Here is a 17,993-nt window from a genome sequence, read left to right on the forward strand (position 1 = left end):
TGAGATCAATGAACTAGCAAGCTACTCCATTGGCTAAAGCTAAGCAGCTATATTCACTCATATTCTCATTATTATGCTGTTACAATTATGCCTTTGAGTGAAAATCTCTAGATATTTAGGTCAAATTGCCGCTACAGAAGTTCTCCCAACACTTCCTTCTTTTTCAGGTTTCTAAATGGTTTAATAGAGCAACAACATACTGGTGAATAGAGAACACACTGAGGAAAGGTAAAGAGTATGCAGATGCAGAAAATATGAGCAGTTGCTGCCATTAAGAATGTGAGTGTAACATTTAATTCAAGCTTTTTCACAAAGACCTCAGCCACAGCAGGAGGAGACAGTACAAAAATGTTTTAGCAGTAGAAGCACTAGAATATGAATGCTTAGAGGTTCCTTCAGTAGAAGTAAAGAGGATAAAAACTTTGTTGTTCAGTAATCTGTCTTGAGGTCCATGCTAATATCGTTAAACAAGGCAAGGCAAAATCTCAGTGATGGAGTAGCTAGTTAAATAAACATTTGCAGACAGTTCTGGGACAGTCTTCAAAAACTTCTGGAACTCCTAGTGAGCCTCCTTGCTAGTATTTATGAAATACAAAAGTATTCTATTGTTTGACTGAGGTCAGTAAAGATGTCAACAATGAAAAAAGTGTCCATGAAAAAAGTGTCCAAAGAACACCTTTGTGAAAATGCTCAGAAAAGTCTTAATCAAAAAAAAAAAAAATTACTATTCTGAGGAGCCAGTTCTATGAAAAGAAATGACGCCTTACGCTTTACCCGATACAAAATTATGGGGTGTCCATCAGAGTTAGCTAACTACAAACAACAAAACCAGCAGTCATTTCATGCCATAGATTTAAATCATGAGGTATTACTATGTTCTATCTGCTGTAGAAATATGCTTGGAAAAATCAATGGCGTCCATGTTTGTCTCTATTGTTAGATCTGGTTTTTTTGTAGTTTTGCTTTCTATTTACGTGCTGGCTACTCTCACTTTGAGCCAATCAACAACAAATACACAACTGTGTAAATTTGTTCTTTACGCTTGAAAATGTAATCATCACAGTCCAAACCCTTGCCACTGTGTGTTGCTAAGTAACTAAATAGCTCACAAAAGAAATATTTTGATTATCCTAGGTGGCATAGTTTAAAAGTCATCCTTCATAAAAACTTTTGGTCATGTAAACTAAGTTCTGCCAAAAAGCCTATATAGACTCTTCCTTGTAGGTATTAACCTTTGCCCCAGCAAATCCCTACCCTTCCCACCTATTTCATATGATTCCAAAACAAACACTGTTGGACTTGATGATCTTAATGGTCTCTTCCAACCTTGATGATTCTGTGGTTCTGTGATTCTAAACCCTATAGCTGAACTGGCTCCTTGTCCCACCCCAGAACAAACTGAATGACCTCTCCCTCCCAGTTGTTCTGTGTAGTGGCTTGTTGAGCCTCCCTCCTTATATTGTCCAAGGAATGAGGAAAGAGAAAACGTTGGTTTTCATGGTAGCTTACCAGATAAATCAAAAATAAGCAAAGTTGGGCAGTTTTGCTAATGATTGTAATTTCAAAGATATTTTTATGCCCTGAGACTCAGTAGAGAGTATCTTTGTTTGTGAAGCGCTCATGATGTGCATGGCCCTCATCCTGACATTTATGACCTTCCTCATGACGTGCATGACTCTCACCATTTTAAGACTCATGTTGTCTGGAGTTGAGAGAAGACTTCAGGGAGTAATTTTCCACTGCCATTTAAATATATCCAGGCTGCTGGAAAGGGAGTAATAAGCTATTGTTCATATTCTTCCATTTCCCTAATAGAGAAAAATTAAAGGTATCAGAGCTTGTCAGCAAAAGTAGATTGTAGGACTACATATAATTTGGAGGAGGATGTGCTGCCATCCGAATGTAATAGAGAATACATTCCTGTTGAATGCTGAACCTTGAAAATTAACTCCATCAAAGAGTTTTCAAATATGCTGGATTCTGAATGCTGCGAGGTTAATGTTAGTGTCAGCTTTAGTGCACTGGCCACCTTCCAGTCTGCATAATTACATGCTGCTTACTCAAACAAGCCTACAGTTTCACTTGCACATGGCATTCCTCTCTTCCTATCCTGAAATACAGAGCTGATGTGAGTTCATTTATAATAGAGCACTTCAAGAGTAGGTAATCCTCCATTCTGTCACAGAGTTTGCAAATTCTCTTAGAGCAACGTAGGTGTATATAAAATGAAAAGCCAGGCATTGTTAGACCCTGGCACTGGAACATTTGAACTCCAGTGAGTTTAAGTAAGGTTATTTTCATTCCTTATACTCTTTAGGAGGTCACTAATTTTACTTGCTTTATTCTGAATTCTCTTTGTAATCCTGTTTAGGGGTAAACCAATGATAATCTTATTCACATGTCTGTAGGTTTTCACACTGTAACTTTTTGAATTTCCTCTGTCATGTATTTAGAGAACTAGTGTACAAGGGGTTCAGTTTGAGACTAAAGTATCTACACGTTCCTGTTTGCACATCCAGAAGGTAGCTTAAACTCTCATTATATTAAAAAGGTAACTCAGTGCTTCACACTAAAGACTAATTTATTTTTTAGTTGAAAAGGCACTACAGTTTGCACCTAGGGCAGGACAATGATGTCCACAGACCCCATCCAGAAAACTCTGCCTGAAAGCAAGCCCAGGTTATTTATGGCTCTATAATGTCCTCCACATTATTCAGTGCTGAGTCTGATATCAGACCTCCCGTGCACACATAGATGTACTCCTGGACTTATGGATATTGTATTAGAAAAACCCCGTAACCTCCTTTGATTCCATTGCAGTAGGTCACCTACAGACCTATAAAGCAGGTACAGGACTGATGTGTACAGGACTGCAGGTTAAAATGGCCACTGACAAGCTTCAGTGTCTCTCCTTTGCTAATAGAGTATTCAGTACACTTCTGCTGCCTCTGTCAGCACCTGTGAGATGTTTTGTTTTCATATGCATGAAGAAGAACCAAAAAATAAGAGTAAAAATTAGAAAGCAGACAGCATATAGAAGAACAACAGAAAGTAGAAAGCAAATAGCAAAATGGTGGTGATTATAATGATCATTTTCGATACTACAAATAGGAACAGAGACATGGACTGCATGAAGACTACTAAGCAAAAAAGTAAGTCACACTATTCTGGTATGTAAAGCAAGGATACTACCTGTCTGCTAAGGTCACCCTTCCTGGATGTGCTGAGTATGCCAGTGAGTATGCCAGGGACTTTTTTAACACGGGAGGGCAGCAAGAAAGTGCCCAGTATTGATACACATAGCAATTCTTATAACACACCTTTCAGTCTCTGCTAGTGCAAATCATGGCACTGCCCTTCATGTTGACTTGTGTTTTTGATGATGACAAAGCCCACATTCTTCTGTAGGTCAGAGTGGACCCTTTATTTTTTCATTCCACTGGTAATTTCTACCAACAAGGATAACTCCCTTCTTATTGACTTAAAGTTTATCATGAAAGCCATCACATTTCTTATTGTACAGAAGTGTTGTGACTCTGTGATCAGTACCTTTCTGGCTGCAGTTCTAATCTCTCTGAAACCCAAGGGAGAAGGGTAATGAAGAAAAATATGCACATAAATCACAGCAACTGGAAAACCAATATTGACATTCTGACCAACGCTTTGAATGTGCATGATGCCTCAAGGGACAGTAGTACCAGAAAGCACCCTCCATAACACATTTCCGTGACACTCTGGATACTTTTGGATCTACATATTGTTCTCCAATCTCATTGCTTCTTTTCCACAATGCAAAGACTACAACCTGTTTGGATCTCTTAGAATAATTTAATCTCTAGATAAGAAAATCTAGTTTTCTTCCTACATTTCATAAGGTATTTAACTTATTAATGAGACTGGGCCTAAATAGCACTAATGTATCAATATGGTTACATTGCACCATTTTTGCTAAAATTCAGTTTTACTTGAGTTTACTTTTGTGTTTACCCAAGTACAAACAGAGCAGTTCCTCTTGAGAAAAACTCTGGGTTATAGAAACAATTTGTTGTACTCTGCCAACATAGTGGAGGGAAGCCTAGGATGTGTTGTGTTCTTTAAGCTCCGGGCATAAACAAAAGTTAGTAACACTGAAAGGCAAATGTGAAGACAACACAGTTTATCTGTGTTTTGTTTCTATACTTTTGTTTGACTTCTTCCTAAGACAACAGCCTAGTCTTACAGGCTCCCAAATGGAGCAATCAAAAATCACATCTGCATATTCAGTATCTAGCCTCCAAAGAGAAAGCATGTGTGCCCTTGGAGAATGATCAGCATTTGGTAAGAGCTTTGGAGCTTTGGTTTTTCTCCTTTATCCTGGAAACTGTAAACAAACTGAAGAGGCATGCATTCAAGTCCCAGATATTGAGCACTAAAACCACATTCTTTCAAAGCAGTTGCCTACTTTTGCATGTCAGTTTGAGAAGGGCCAGCATAAAAGTCTCCATTTCAAGTCCTTTTTCATTATAATGAAAAGTATTCTTTAGCAGAGACTCCCAGACACTGCTTCGGTTTGTAGAGAACAGTGGTAACCAGCTGTTTAATATCTGCCTTTTGCAACTGAAAAGAGACACAGCTGAATACGGAGCATTGCAGGTTACCTGGCTATTGTACACCTTCCTGTGAATTCTAGCAGAAAATGGGCTGCTTGAAACTACAGTAATCCCCCAAGTCTTTCCATGGAATAGCACTTTGCTCCTTTTTTGCTGAAATAACTCTAAATTGCTTTTGAATTACTTATTCAATTGGTTTTGCAAATGGAAGTTGCAAGGATATAAAGCTATCACTTTGCTTTGTAGCACTGTGTTAGATTAGTGCTTTTAAGAAACTTGTGTAGCTCTCAGTGAGGAACAGGATCTCTGTACCATTAAAAATAACCAAGAAAAATCTGAAGAGTACCTTTTCCAGTAGACACTAGAAGAAACTCAGTTGTTTCTCTTTTCCCTCATCAATGTGGTAATAAATGGCATGTACAGGCCAGGATTCAGTGCTGTCCTCTCCCTGTGACCTGTTTAACTTCAATGACAAATGCCTCATGAAGTTATATAACACAGAAAAAGATATATTTATTCTAATATTTCTATATATATTTTTTCCTTCCTATTAATCTCCTTCAGCTAATCCTTCTGGATTCAGTTCATCAAAGTCCTTAAAAAGGAGACTAATTATTTAAGTTATCTTGTTCACTGAGACACTTTTTGCAACTGCCTGTGATTCATGAGTCTTATGGTTGAGCACCGAAGCCAGAGCACGTCAAGAAACACATGTTCTTAGTACACTCACCATCTTCCCACTCAAATTATACTTCAGTAAAGTAGGAATTTGTAAATGTTTACTTCATTGCTTTAGATCTGAGTAGCAACCTAACCTTCCTGACCCGAAAAACTATGAAATCACTGTACCAGCCACATCTCTACCACAGCCCACAAAAGTTGCCAAATGTCAGACAAGCTGACATTTTTCCCTGGTCAGGCTGCTCTGTGATAGTGCTGTAACTACCTGTCCTAGCCCCGAGAACAGAATGTGTTTCTACTGAAAATATACCCTGACACCTGTAAAGGAGGATGACTGCAGATTCTTTAATGGAAAAAAAGGGTGAAATCAGGGCCTGAGGAACAAACTACAAACATGAGCCTCTGTAGACAACAATTTTAAAGAAAGACAGGCAAAAAAATGCAAAATAAAGTTTTACTGTAAAGGAGACAGCATAAAAATATTTTACAAAATTTTGTGAAAATTTTTAGTTGGTAATGGCGCCATTTATGGCCTGTTCCAGCAGCCAAGGCAACGCATGTATGCAAGTTATTTTCTGTTTATCTGGGGCACACATTTACCAGGGAGTGCTTCCTCTTCGCTTAGTCATTATGATGATGAAGTTTACATTTCTCAGGCTCAAATTTACAGAAGTTGTGCAATGGCAGGTGATTACAGTAACCTCCTTGGCACAGCCATGGTGGGGCTGTGTGCACCAGCGAGACCTGGGACTGGGGACTGTCCCTGTCTCTTTCATTCATCCCACCCAGGCTCCTCATGCCTTTCAGTGCCCTACCTGGGACTCACTGCTGAGCTGCATAGTATTGATTTTGAACTGCCTATACACATACTTGGAACTTAATTATTAAAGACCACGATGTTGCAGACCTTCAGAATTAATATCTCACTACAATTTGTTATGGAAGAAATTGAAACACCCTGGCTAGGCAGAGGTCACCCTTCTGCCTGAAGTGGTAATAGGGTAATCATAACAATTACGTCTGGAAATGTTCTGTAAGACCAGATCCTAGAGTGTGAATTCAAATACCATTGGAAACAGTGAGTGATTTCAGATCCTCTTAAGTACACTGATTTTCACCCATATCTGCAATGCCTTCAACCCTTGAAAAGAAATAGGAGTGAATTCAAGTACTGATACCCTGCCCCTGTGTGTAGGAGAAACACAAATGCACTGAGAAAATCCATACATTGTAATGTTTGCAATCATATTCATTGTATGCTTTTTGTTATATGTATCCATTTATTTTTAACCTCTGATAGCATCTTGGGGAACTTTCTGAGGAGTAGTGAAAGAACTACAAATATATTCCCCTCTTTTTGCCTTGTTTATGGGAGTGCCCTGTGGATAAAAGTGAAAGTAGATCTGAGCCAAAAACGCAGATGAGGCAAGCCAAACCCTCACCACTTGATAGTCATTTAGCCAGACATATCTTTTCTGGGCAGGAGTTGGTCTTTATTCATGAGGAACTTCAAGCATTCCAGTCCTGCAATTTTCCTTAAAAATCTGTCAGCAGAAAAAAGGCCAAGTAAGAACTGTAAACAGGGATGTTGGACTAAAGACACAGTTATAGTAATATAGAGACCAGAAAGTAAAATTAGCTTTAATAATGGAGACATCTTTAGAAGTAGATATGTTTTCTTGGATTTGCATTTCATTTTTTTGTTAGTTTGGGGTTTTTTTGACTATAATGTGGTATATTTTGCATTCATGTTTTTCACTGCCCTTTAAAATGAGGATTCACCTCCTTAAAAGACAGTTTTGATACTGAAACCTCTCATTAAGCTTAAAGTTAAAAAAAACTTTGGGTCTGCAATGGTACAGAAGAGAGATCCTCTTGAACTTCCAGAAAGTAATAATTTTTACACTTCATGATGTAAAAAAAAAAAGGTTTTCTTAGTTATGTACCCTGAATTATATCTATAGCCCTCATAAGGCCATAGATTTTTACCTAGTCAATGTAAAATTTGTTGGAGTTCTTTGCATTCATAACATAATACTATGAATATAATAAATATTTAATCACTGCAACAGATTTTTATTAAAGGGTAAATTTGTATGTCAGTCATTCTGGAGCAACGTTTAAATCAAATGATGTAATTGGAAACAGTGTAGCAAAATACACACATCTCTAACTGGGCTAAGGAAATTGATCCAGCTGAGGTGAGAAACTTAAGAAAGAAGCTCTTACTCAGAGCCAATCCACATATTTACCATTCTCAACGTTTACAGCAATTTACCTTGTGTTTCATTGATCTAATGCCTCTTCCTTTTAATTAATGTCCCCAAAGAGCACAGAAGTGTAGGAGGTGACTGAACCCGGTACATATCAGCACACATCAGGGAATGGGCTGGATGACAAACAGAAGTGGTTATTAAATGTTTGAATGTAATAAATATTTTAATTAATGTTAGTACTTGGATCTCAAATGCACTGCACATTAACTTTCTCTAAGCGAGAAGCAGAGGAGACTTGAAATACACATTCAAGTCTCATACATATATAAGTATTGTATGCCTAAAGAAATGCAAGAAGTTACAAATTTAATCTGCAAGCACTGATTGGAGTTTTGTATGGACACAATATCATATCTAACTGTTTCAGCATGTAAAATCATATTAGTTGTACTTACTGTCTGGCAGCCACACACTTTTGGCAAGTATAAATATGCACACATTGCATATGCATAACTTTGAAATTGAATATCATTCAGTATCAAATAACAACCATAGTTATTTGCTTTCTAGGAAAAGCAAGCTGTGCCCAACCTTAAATTAGGTACATACAAAAAAAATCCCCACCCAAATATTCAGTGTTGTTTTAACTCTCATGCCTGGTCTCAATCCATTTAAGTTTAGGTGCTTAGCTAAGAGTTGAGGGCAGATTCCCGCAGGTGCAGGCTCCCTGGTCAACAGGGCTGGGCAGCCTTCGTGTGACACAACCTCTCTGAAGCTGATGGCAAAACTCCAGTATTCGTTCTTCATATTTAAAGACAAAATACAATGGGTGGCATCCTGGCAAAATTATTGGGAATTTTGTTGTTGACCTATGTGATGTTAGAATTTCACTTCGGCTCTCCTAGTAGCAGTGGGATACAGGATCTGGCTGTGTTGAAGTTTGGCTCATTGCCATGCACATCTGTATGAGTGGGCAGTCTCCTGACAGTTGCCAACACAGTATCACAGGAAAACCCAAATGGGAAGAGAGGTCAGGTCTCCAGCACAGCCTCCCATTTAGGCAGGAGCAGCTCTGAGCTTGAACAAGCTGCTCAAGGCTGTGCCCTGTCAAAAACTTCCATGGATGAAGACAGCACAGCTTCCCTGGGCAACCCTGAGGAACCGGCCCTGAGCCAAAGTTGACCTATAAGCTGACCTAATATTGTATCTAGGCTAGTATTGTATTCAGCCATATATCTGCTTATTTACCAAGGTGCTATACCAATCCTTATTAATACTTTTAATTATTAATAATTAATAATTAGTATTACCAATCCTTATTAATACTTTAAGAATACATATTTATGTTTTTTAGCACAGCATGTTATCAGTAATTAGTAAGGTTTGTATGTGTTATGAATACGCCTTTTTTGTGCAGCCAAGGTCGTGAAAACAGTAGGCCTCACATAGTCGCAGTTGGTTCATATTTGAGATATCAGTGTAGTCCTAAGTTCTGTCAGTCAAGACTACAGGCATTAGTTAGTTAGTTCAAAGTAACTCCTCAGTTTTGCCTTGAGTTCTGGCCAGGCCCAAGGGGAAAACCAGGGGGAGAATAGAGCCAGACTGTTTTGCTGTACCAATTGAGTGATGTAAGCTGGTTTGTTTAACACCATATAAGCTGGATCTTTTCACAGAGAAGATTAACACCTCACCTGCGAGTGGACACAGTGTGTAGGATTTCCCAGTCACCAAGAAGAGGTTCTCCAGACCTTCTCTGTGACCAGGGGCATCTCCAGCTGAAGAGCAGTCTAGATGATGCTGGTAATGTGTTATCTAGGGTAACTGGTGATGTATCTCTCTCATAATCACTGTAAGACTTTGTAGTAATGATTAGATGCATTGTTGTGTATCCTTTCATAAGCCACTGCTTCTTTTGTAATTCTTTACTATTTTCCACTATAGTAAACTTATATACTTAAAGTTGGTGTCTGTGTTTCTTAAATCCATCCTTGTTACTGGGGGAGGGAGTGGGTAAAACAGATTGGCAACACACTACCCACCACTGTGGAATAGACACATTTTCAAACATCTACAATTTAAGCCCCACAACCTATAACTGAGACAGGCAGAATTATTCCACTTCAACAATGGCAAAGATTAAAGCCATTATTTCGCTGAATATATGTCCAGAATAGATGCAACTAATTCTCTGAGTAAATTAGGATCCCGTTATAGAAATGGACTCTTAAAGACTTTTTTCAATTAAATAAACAAAATTGGAAACCAGCAAATCGTATTCCATCCTATACCTGCAAAACCAATCTTTTTTTGCTTTCTGTCATTTCATCTGACTTATTGTCCCAAAGAGGAACTCCAGTTCACAGTTTATAGCATAAATATGTAGTGGTAAACTAGTTAGATTTGATGCAGAATGTGAACATTTTGTCATTGTCTACCCACTCACATTCAATATTGTTTGAGGACTAGTAAATCCTTTTTTACTGGGAATGCTCCCTGTCTGTTCATTGCTTTTATGTGTTTACCCTGCAAGGCAGAAAGAATAATCCTAGGAATGGCAAAGTTAAAATGCATTGGTTTTTTTTTTTTTTTACCTTTTCACCTCTATTTCTCAGAATACAAAGATGCTGCCAGATGGTCAGCTAAAGATGACATTTTTTTCATCTGTCCATTTCACTATGTCTAATATATATTTGTCTGTGGTTTGGTTTTTATTCAATGAAAGGAGATACTGATAAGAACTAGGTTAAGAGTCAGGAGACAAAACTTCTCTCTGCACAGAATATGAAAAGGGCAAGGCATAGTTGCCTCTTTTTGACTGTTGCTTAACTCTGAGTTGGGAGAATGATACGTGGTAGTTCAGCACCTTTTGCTCTTTTTTACTTTTGAAGCTGTTTGGAGATTTCTTGACAGCTTTTGATTGTTGTTACTGTCTTCAGATGCATCAGTCAGCACAGATAGTGAGCCTGAAGCAAAAATGCCATATATTCAAGACTGAGTCACACTGGTGGAAATGCAAAACTGCTTCAGTCCGTCTTATGCAGATATTTTCTTAGTCTCCAGATGCATATGATCAGTAGATACACTGATAGTCCTCAGTATTAGACATCTTTGAAATTAACGTCATCAGTGGTACAGAATAGATGTTTGTGAATCAAATACGAAATCCACAGATTTCCTTAAAGACAGCAGACACCATCTTTCCACAGCCTCTACTGTTTGCCAGCACAAAAAATAGATGGGAGGACTGGGAGGTACAAAATAATCCCTTGAAAAGTCTGCTCTGGTCACAGGTGACCACTTATCTTCCAAAGATATCACAGTACCTCCATTTAACACTTGTTGCTACCTCTCATAAATCACAAAATCATCTTAACTTCTTTTCATAAGCTTTTGATACAGTTAAAAACCCTAGAGTACCAATTGTATTGGGAAGAGGCAAGTGAGATTTTGGGCATGGTGAATACCCCTAAAATATGAATCATTCACATGTTACAAAGACAATCTTCCACTGACAGGAACATGGGAAAAAAATAACTCCTGGCATGTTTATTTATGGACTTGTTTAATACTAAACATGTGGAAAATCATCACCAATACATCACATCCCCACTACTATTTTGACAGACCCAAAAGAGATGATATTTTGGATGACATTGCTTTAATCTGCAGATTCTACACTGCTCGCCTCCAGGACCAGAAGATTGGAAACACATCTGATTCATTCAGGTCTTATGTACTCATACAATTATTTTCCACCACTGAATTTTTATTTGCAAGTCCTAAAAGTTACTTGTAAAATGAATCTATGATTTAGTAGCCATGTGGATTACCAACATGAATCTAGATCTTGCTAAAATGAAGAGAAATTTACAGTCTCTTGGAGAACTCCCTCTTCTCTCCAGCACATACCCCACCTTAGTTCTGGTTTCTATTTCTTTTCTACCTCAGTCTGGAAGGTTCTTAAGGCTTATTTTCAAAAATACATTTTTTGTAAAGGTGAGTGAATCTTCTAAGGCACAGGTAGATATATCAAAAATTAGTAGATGTGATAGAAGCCAGGAACAAACAAGACACAGATTAAATTTAGTGTTAGTTTTCCATGGGAAGTAGTGGAATTTACAGTCAGTCATTATTCAGATGAATGCACTAAATATAAAAGAGGAAATGGTTAATTGTACAGCAGCACTGGTCTGCTCTGCTTTTTCAAGCTCGTGATTTTCTGTTCCCATGTCATATGATAAGAGGCTGATTTTACTGCTCAGCTTGTTGTTAAGTTCTTTTGAAGTCTTCCACGAAAACAAGGTGACCTGATGTGTAAACTCCTTTAGCAAACTATCAGTTTTAATGTAGTGTTGCCCGTAACGAAAACACAAACCAACAGAGTGCCGGTTTATGGGTGCTTTATTCGGGGCCCCGGGAACCTGAGGACTAGCGTCCCAAGTCAGGATTCCGAAGACCCTCATTTTCAGTTCAGTTTTTATACCTTTACACAAACATGTCTACGTGCAGTTCTTACTTGTAAGCAGTTACACTTAGTTACAAACACAAACTCATATTTCATACTGATAACAATTGGTAATCATCTACTTTTAATCATAAATCTGTTTAAGTTGTCCTACTCCATAGAAACCCCATAGAAACTGTTCAGCAAACCCTTACTGTATCTAAGGTAACAAATCGTTATATACATGCTTGGCTAAATCTTTTGATTATTGTTCCTACCTCTTCAGTACATTCCATTCTCACGAACAAGGCTGCTAACCTACTACTTTGGAGTGCTGCTCTCTAGGCCTACTCTCCTACTAAGCCTTAGCCATTCTACTACTAAATTTGAATCATTCTGCAACATGTCCCCCCTTTTGAGCATTCTTCAGGCTTTTCCTGCAAGGATGCTCAAATGTAGCAATCTTCAAGCTGCAGTTTCTTGATGAACAGGAGGTGATCCATCTTGCGGTGAGATTACTTCTTTTCTTGTTATGGCTTTCATGATGCGTCTCGTATGTTGACCTTCTTTTACAATCATTCCTAAAAGACACTGCAGGACGGTATAACCTTTTTGTTGTGTCGCATCCCAAACTGTCGTCACTCCTTCTGTCATGGCTCGATCTTGATCTCTCCATCTCCATTTGACTTTAACATCTCTTAATTCAGCTCCCTGGTCATCAGAAAACAGACAGGTTAAATTCACATCAGTGTACTCTGGTACAAATAAATAAGGATCTGGGGTCTCAATTCTCACGGTGGTCTCTGCTAAACTCATCAACCCCAGGAATACTGCAATTCTCAATGGTTGGCTCGAAATACCATCCTTGTAGGTGAGAGAGGTTCTACCGACCACGAGACTGGAACCTTCTTGATTCGGGTGTAATGGATCCAATTGTCGATTCCCTCGACCTTCACCGCCGTGTAAGTGGTCATTATCACCTGGCGAGGACCGTCCCATGTTTCCTTTAACGGTTCCACCGACCAGTTTTTCACATAGACTTGGTCTCCTGGAGAAATGTCATGAACCGGATTCTCCAGGGGCAGAGGTCGATTCCACTGCAGCGCTCCTCTGAGGGCTGTGAGAGTTTTATTTAAGGATAACACATAGTTAAACACTGCTTGATCCCCCACCACATGAGGATCCCCTTGATAGGTAGCTGCATGATAGGGCTTGCCATACAATATTTCGTATGGACTTACTCCTATTCTCTCCCTGGGTTTAATCCTGATTCTCAGCAAGGCAAGAGGTAGCGCTTAGGGCCACGGGATTTTTGCTTCTTGACAAATCTTCTTTAATTGACCCTTCAATGTCTGATTCATCCTCTCTACTTGTCCACTAGATTGCGGTCTCCATGGTGTATGGAGATTCCATGTTATTCCTAATATAGCAGATATTTCTTGCACTATCCCTGCGGTAAAGTGTGGCCCTCGATCAGATGATAACCCTAGAGGTACCCCAAATCTCGGAATAATTTCTCTCAGAAGAGTCTTAACTACTTCCTTTGCTTGATTAGTCCTGCATGGAAAGGCTTCTGGCCATCCTGAAAAGGTACAAACATATACTAACAAATACTTATAGGATTGGGCCTTAGGCAACTCAGAAAAATCTATTTGCCAATAGTCTCCTGGTAACTGTCCTATCTGTAACTTTCCCATTTGTACCTGTTTTCTGACCACTGGGTTATTTTTAATACACATGGGACACATTGCATTTACCCTTTTTGCTAATGTTAACATCTGGTTTGAGAGAACCTCATTTTTCAGAAATTTTACCATTGCTTCTGCACCCCAGTGGCACTTGTTATGTTCCGTCTCGAGTACTGCTTTCATTATTCTGACAGGTAAGATTACTTGTCCTATGGGAGTAATGTACCACCCTTTAATATTTTTCCTTGCTTTTGTTATTTGAGCTAATTTCTCATCTTCTTGTGAATAATATGGTTTTTCTTCCATATATGCTATTGCTGGATTATTCCGAACGGGTAAAAGAGCCATCTGAGTCCATACCTCTCTGGCGGCTTGTTTAGCCGCTTGGTCAGCCTGTCGATTACCTTGAAATTCTCGTCCGGGATCAGTTTGATGTCCTCTGACATGCATTATTGCCACTGCCGAAGGCTTGTGTATTGCCTCTAGCAATTGTAAAATTTCTTCTCGATGTTTAATTGATGTCCCTTGAGAAGTAAGAAGTCCTCTCTCTTTCCAGAGTGCTCCGTGAACATGAACTACTCCAAAGGCATATTTGGAGTCAGTCCATATATTAACTCTCCTTCCTTGACTTAGTATTAAAGCTCTCACCAATGCCCAAATTTCGGCCTTTTGTGCAGACGTACCTGGGGGTAGTGCATTTGCTTCTATCACTCGTTGTAGAGTGACCACTGCATACCCAGCATACCTGGTGCCATTCTCCACAAAGCTAGATCCGTCAGTATACAACTCCCAGTCAGGATCTGTCAGTGGTTCATCCTTCAGGTCTTTTCTACTCGCGTAGACCTGTTCAATGGTCTCTACACAGTCGTGCTCCAGGACACCTTCTTCCTTTGTAGACCTAAGGAATTCTGCTGGGTTGAGATGGTTAGTGATTTTCAGTTCAACATCATCTTGCTCTCTTAACAGAGCCTGATATTGTAACATACGGCTAGAGGAGAGCCAATGCCCCCCTTTTTGTTCCAAAACTGCTATGACCATGTGGGGCACGTACACCACCATGTGTTTCCCCAGAGTCAATTTTCGTGCTTCTTGAATTAGAATAACCGTCGCTGCCACGGCTCTGAGGCACCCCGGCCATCCCCCACTTACTGCGTCCAGCTGTTTGGAGAAATACCCCACCGGTCTCTTCCAGGATCCCAACCGCTGAGTGAGTACTCCTAAAGCTGTTCGTTGTCTCTCGCAGACATAAAGCTGGAATTCTTTGGTTAGGTCTGGTAGTCCCAGGGCAGGTGCTTCCTGGAGGGCTCTTTTCAGTTCCTGGAATGCTTTCTCCTGCTTCGTCCCCCAGGTCAGCTTGGGCTCTTTTACTGCTTCATATAATGGTCTGGCAGTCAGCCTAAAGTTGGGAATCCACAGCCTGCACCATCCGACCATTCCTAGAAAAGATCTTAATTCTTGATTATTTCGGGGTACTGGGATAGCACATATTGCTTGTATACGATTTGCACCCAAACGCCGAACTCCTTGTGAAATTTCACATCCCAGATAAATAACTTTTCTGTTTTACTAGTTGAGCCTTTTCTTTTGAAACCTGGTAGCCTGCTTGCCCCAGCATGTTTAACAGTTCAATGGTTAACTGACGACAGAGTCCCTGTTCTGTAGCTCCCAGGAAGATGTCATCAACATACTGAAGTATTATATATGAAAAAGGAGATTCTTTTACCTGAGTAGTCTTCCATTCTTCAAGTTCTTTTGCTAACTGATTACCAAATATCATAGGTGAATATTTGAATCCTTGCGGTAACTGAGTCCAAGTAAGCTGTCGCTTCCGTCCAGTCTCTGGGTTTTCCCATTCAAAGGCAAAAATCTTCCAACTTTCTTGTGCCAGTGGTATGCAGAAGAAGGCATCCTTTAGATCAATCACTGTAAACCACTGAAATCTCTCAGAAACAGATGTTAACAAGTTGTAAGGGTTAACTACAACCGAGTGGATATCTTTTATGATGAGATTTACTGCTCTCAAGTCTTGTACTAACCTATACTTACCATTAGGCTTTCTTACTGGAAAAATGGGAGTATTAAACTCTGACTCACATTCTTTTAATATCCCTAAAACTAGAAACTGTGAGATCATTGGGGCTATTCCTTTCCTAGCTTCTAAACTAATTGGGTATTGTCGCACTCTAACAGGTTGTGCTCCTTCTTTTAATTCTATTCTAACTGGAGTAGCAGCTTTGGATTTTCCAGGGACCCCTGTTTCCCATACCCAGGGCACTACAGCCTGTTCTATTTCCTGCGGTATCTCTTCCTTTTCTACCTCTTTTACAACAAAAATTTTTGCTAAGTTCTCTTCCGGAATTTCTATCTTGACCCTTCCTTTTTCAAATATAATTTTAGCTTGCAAGGCTGAGAGCAGATCTCTTCCTAGCAAACATTCAGGACTATTGGGCATGTACAAAAATTGATGATCTAATTCTTTTCCTCTAAATTTGATATCTAGGGGTCTTAGAAACGTCTTTTCCTCTATTTGTCCTGAAACTCCTACCACCCATGCAGTTGAATCACTTAATAGCCCCATCAATTTATTCATTGCCGAAAAACTAGCTCCAATATCCATTCTAAATTCTGTCAACTCTCCCTCTACTAATAATTCCTGGTAAATTCTTAACCTTTTATAATCTCCAGACACATTCCGATCCCACTCGGGATCTTCCTGCAGCACGAAATCATTTACTGTTCCTCCCTTCGCTCCAACTGCTTCCCGCAAAGGGGTCATCAATCTAGGGGGTGAGGGCGAAACGTCTGTCTCCCTTCCCCCTCCCCGTCTCTTTTCTCTACTCCTTCCCCTTTCTTTTCGCCCCCTCCGAGTCCGTTCTGCTAGCGGAGTTCTATCAAAACCACATTCTCGCCCTCTCGTTACTTCCTCATCCGAGGACGATTCTAACGGGGGCATGGTGGGTGATCGTGCCCTCACATGTGAAGGGAGACTATCTCCCGGGGGCACACTTGGAGTTATGCTGGGGGAGACTAACAAAAACACATCTTCCTCTGGATCTTGACATCCTATACATTTATCATCCAATTCTTTTAACACCAACATACCACATTCCTTTTGCCATTCAGTCTTACGTTCCAAATAATAAAACAAATCTAAATACGGTATTTCATTCCACCTCTCATTCTCTCGTAAATTTTGCATCAAGGGGGTTATAATTTCCGAAGTTAATGTACCATTCCTAGGCCACTGCATTCCTTCTGTTTCATATTGAGGCCATACATTATTACAATAATCAATCAATTGTCTCTTACTTAACTCCTGTCCGAAATTTCCTTCCTTCCAATGTTTTAACAAGCAACCAAGCGGAGAATCGCTAGGGATATCATTTTCTGCACAAGATAGTGCCCTAAAGGTTTTAAAAGGCATCATAGTCACACACACTGTACAATCACACAATAAACAGTACAATACGAACAGCAAACAGTACAATACAAATAGTAAACAGTTCGATACGAACAGTATAAACCAATACCTTCCTATACCAACTTGTCAAGTCTCGCTATGAGTGACAAGTGCTGGTTCAGCGCGGCTTTCGCCCCGTCTTACGACCAGCGCCTAGGCTTCCCAATAAAACCTTTGCCCAACCCAGCGGGTAAACTCACGGTCCCGTCTTATGGGCAGGCTCCCAACCAACAAACCTGAAAGAATAAAGCACCTCCGGGCTTACCTGGATGGTTGTCCGGCGGGCGCGGGGTCGGGCACGGGTCGATGTCTCCCCAGAAATCACCTGGTTGCCGGCATGGAGTGGATCAGCTCGTGAGCCGCCCCAGCTACCCCCGGAATCCCATCTGGTTGTCGCCAGAAAACTGTTGCCCGTAACGAAAACACAAACCAACAGAGTGCCGGTTTATGGGTGCTTTATTCGGGGCCCCGGGAACCTGAGGACTAGCGTCCCAAGTCAGGATTCCGAAGACCCTCATTTTCAGTTCAGTTTTTATACCTTTACACAAACATGTCTACGTGCAGTTCTTACTTGTAAGCAGTTACACTTAGTTACAAACACAAACTCATATTTCATACTGATAACAATTGGTAATCATCTACTTTTAATCATAAATCTGTTTAAGTTGTCCTACTCCATAGAAACCCCATAGAAACTGTTCAGCAAACCCTTACTGTATCTAAGGTAACAAATCGTTATATACATGCTTGGCTAAATCTTTTGATTATTGTTCCTACCTCTTCAGTACATTCCATTCTCACGAACAAGGCTGCTAACCTACTACTTTGGAGTGCTGCTCTCTAGGCCTACTCTCCTACTAAGCCTTAGCCATTCTACTACTAAATTTGAATCATTCTGCAACAGTAGTACTTTTA

General features: G+C 39.8%; 1 protein-coding gene across 1 annotated transcript; it reads right to left on the reverse strand.

Moving 5' to 3' along the window:
• Nucleotides 1-12,769: 12,769 nt before the first annotated feature.
• On the reverse strand, nucleotides 12,770-16,394 carry LOC116780391. The gene is given in 4 exon segments (XM_032675338.1): nucleotides 12,770-13,196; nucleotides 13,823-13,827; nucleotides 13,979-15,175; nucleotides 15,177-16,394. Coding segments are annotated over 4 exon segments (2,847 nt in total).
• Nucleotides 16,395-17,993: the final 1,599 nt, after the last annotated feature.

This window comes from Chiroxiphia lanceolata, chromosome 1 (assembly GCF_009829145.1).
Source record: "Chiroxiphia lanceolata isolate bChiLan1 chromosome 1, bChiLan1.pri, whole genome shotgun sequence".
Taxonomy (NCBI): Eukaryota; Metazoa; Chordata; class Aves; order Passeriformes; family Pipridae; genus Chiroxiphia; species Chiroxiphia lanceolata.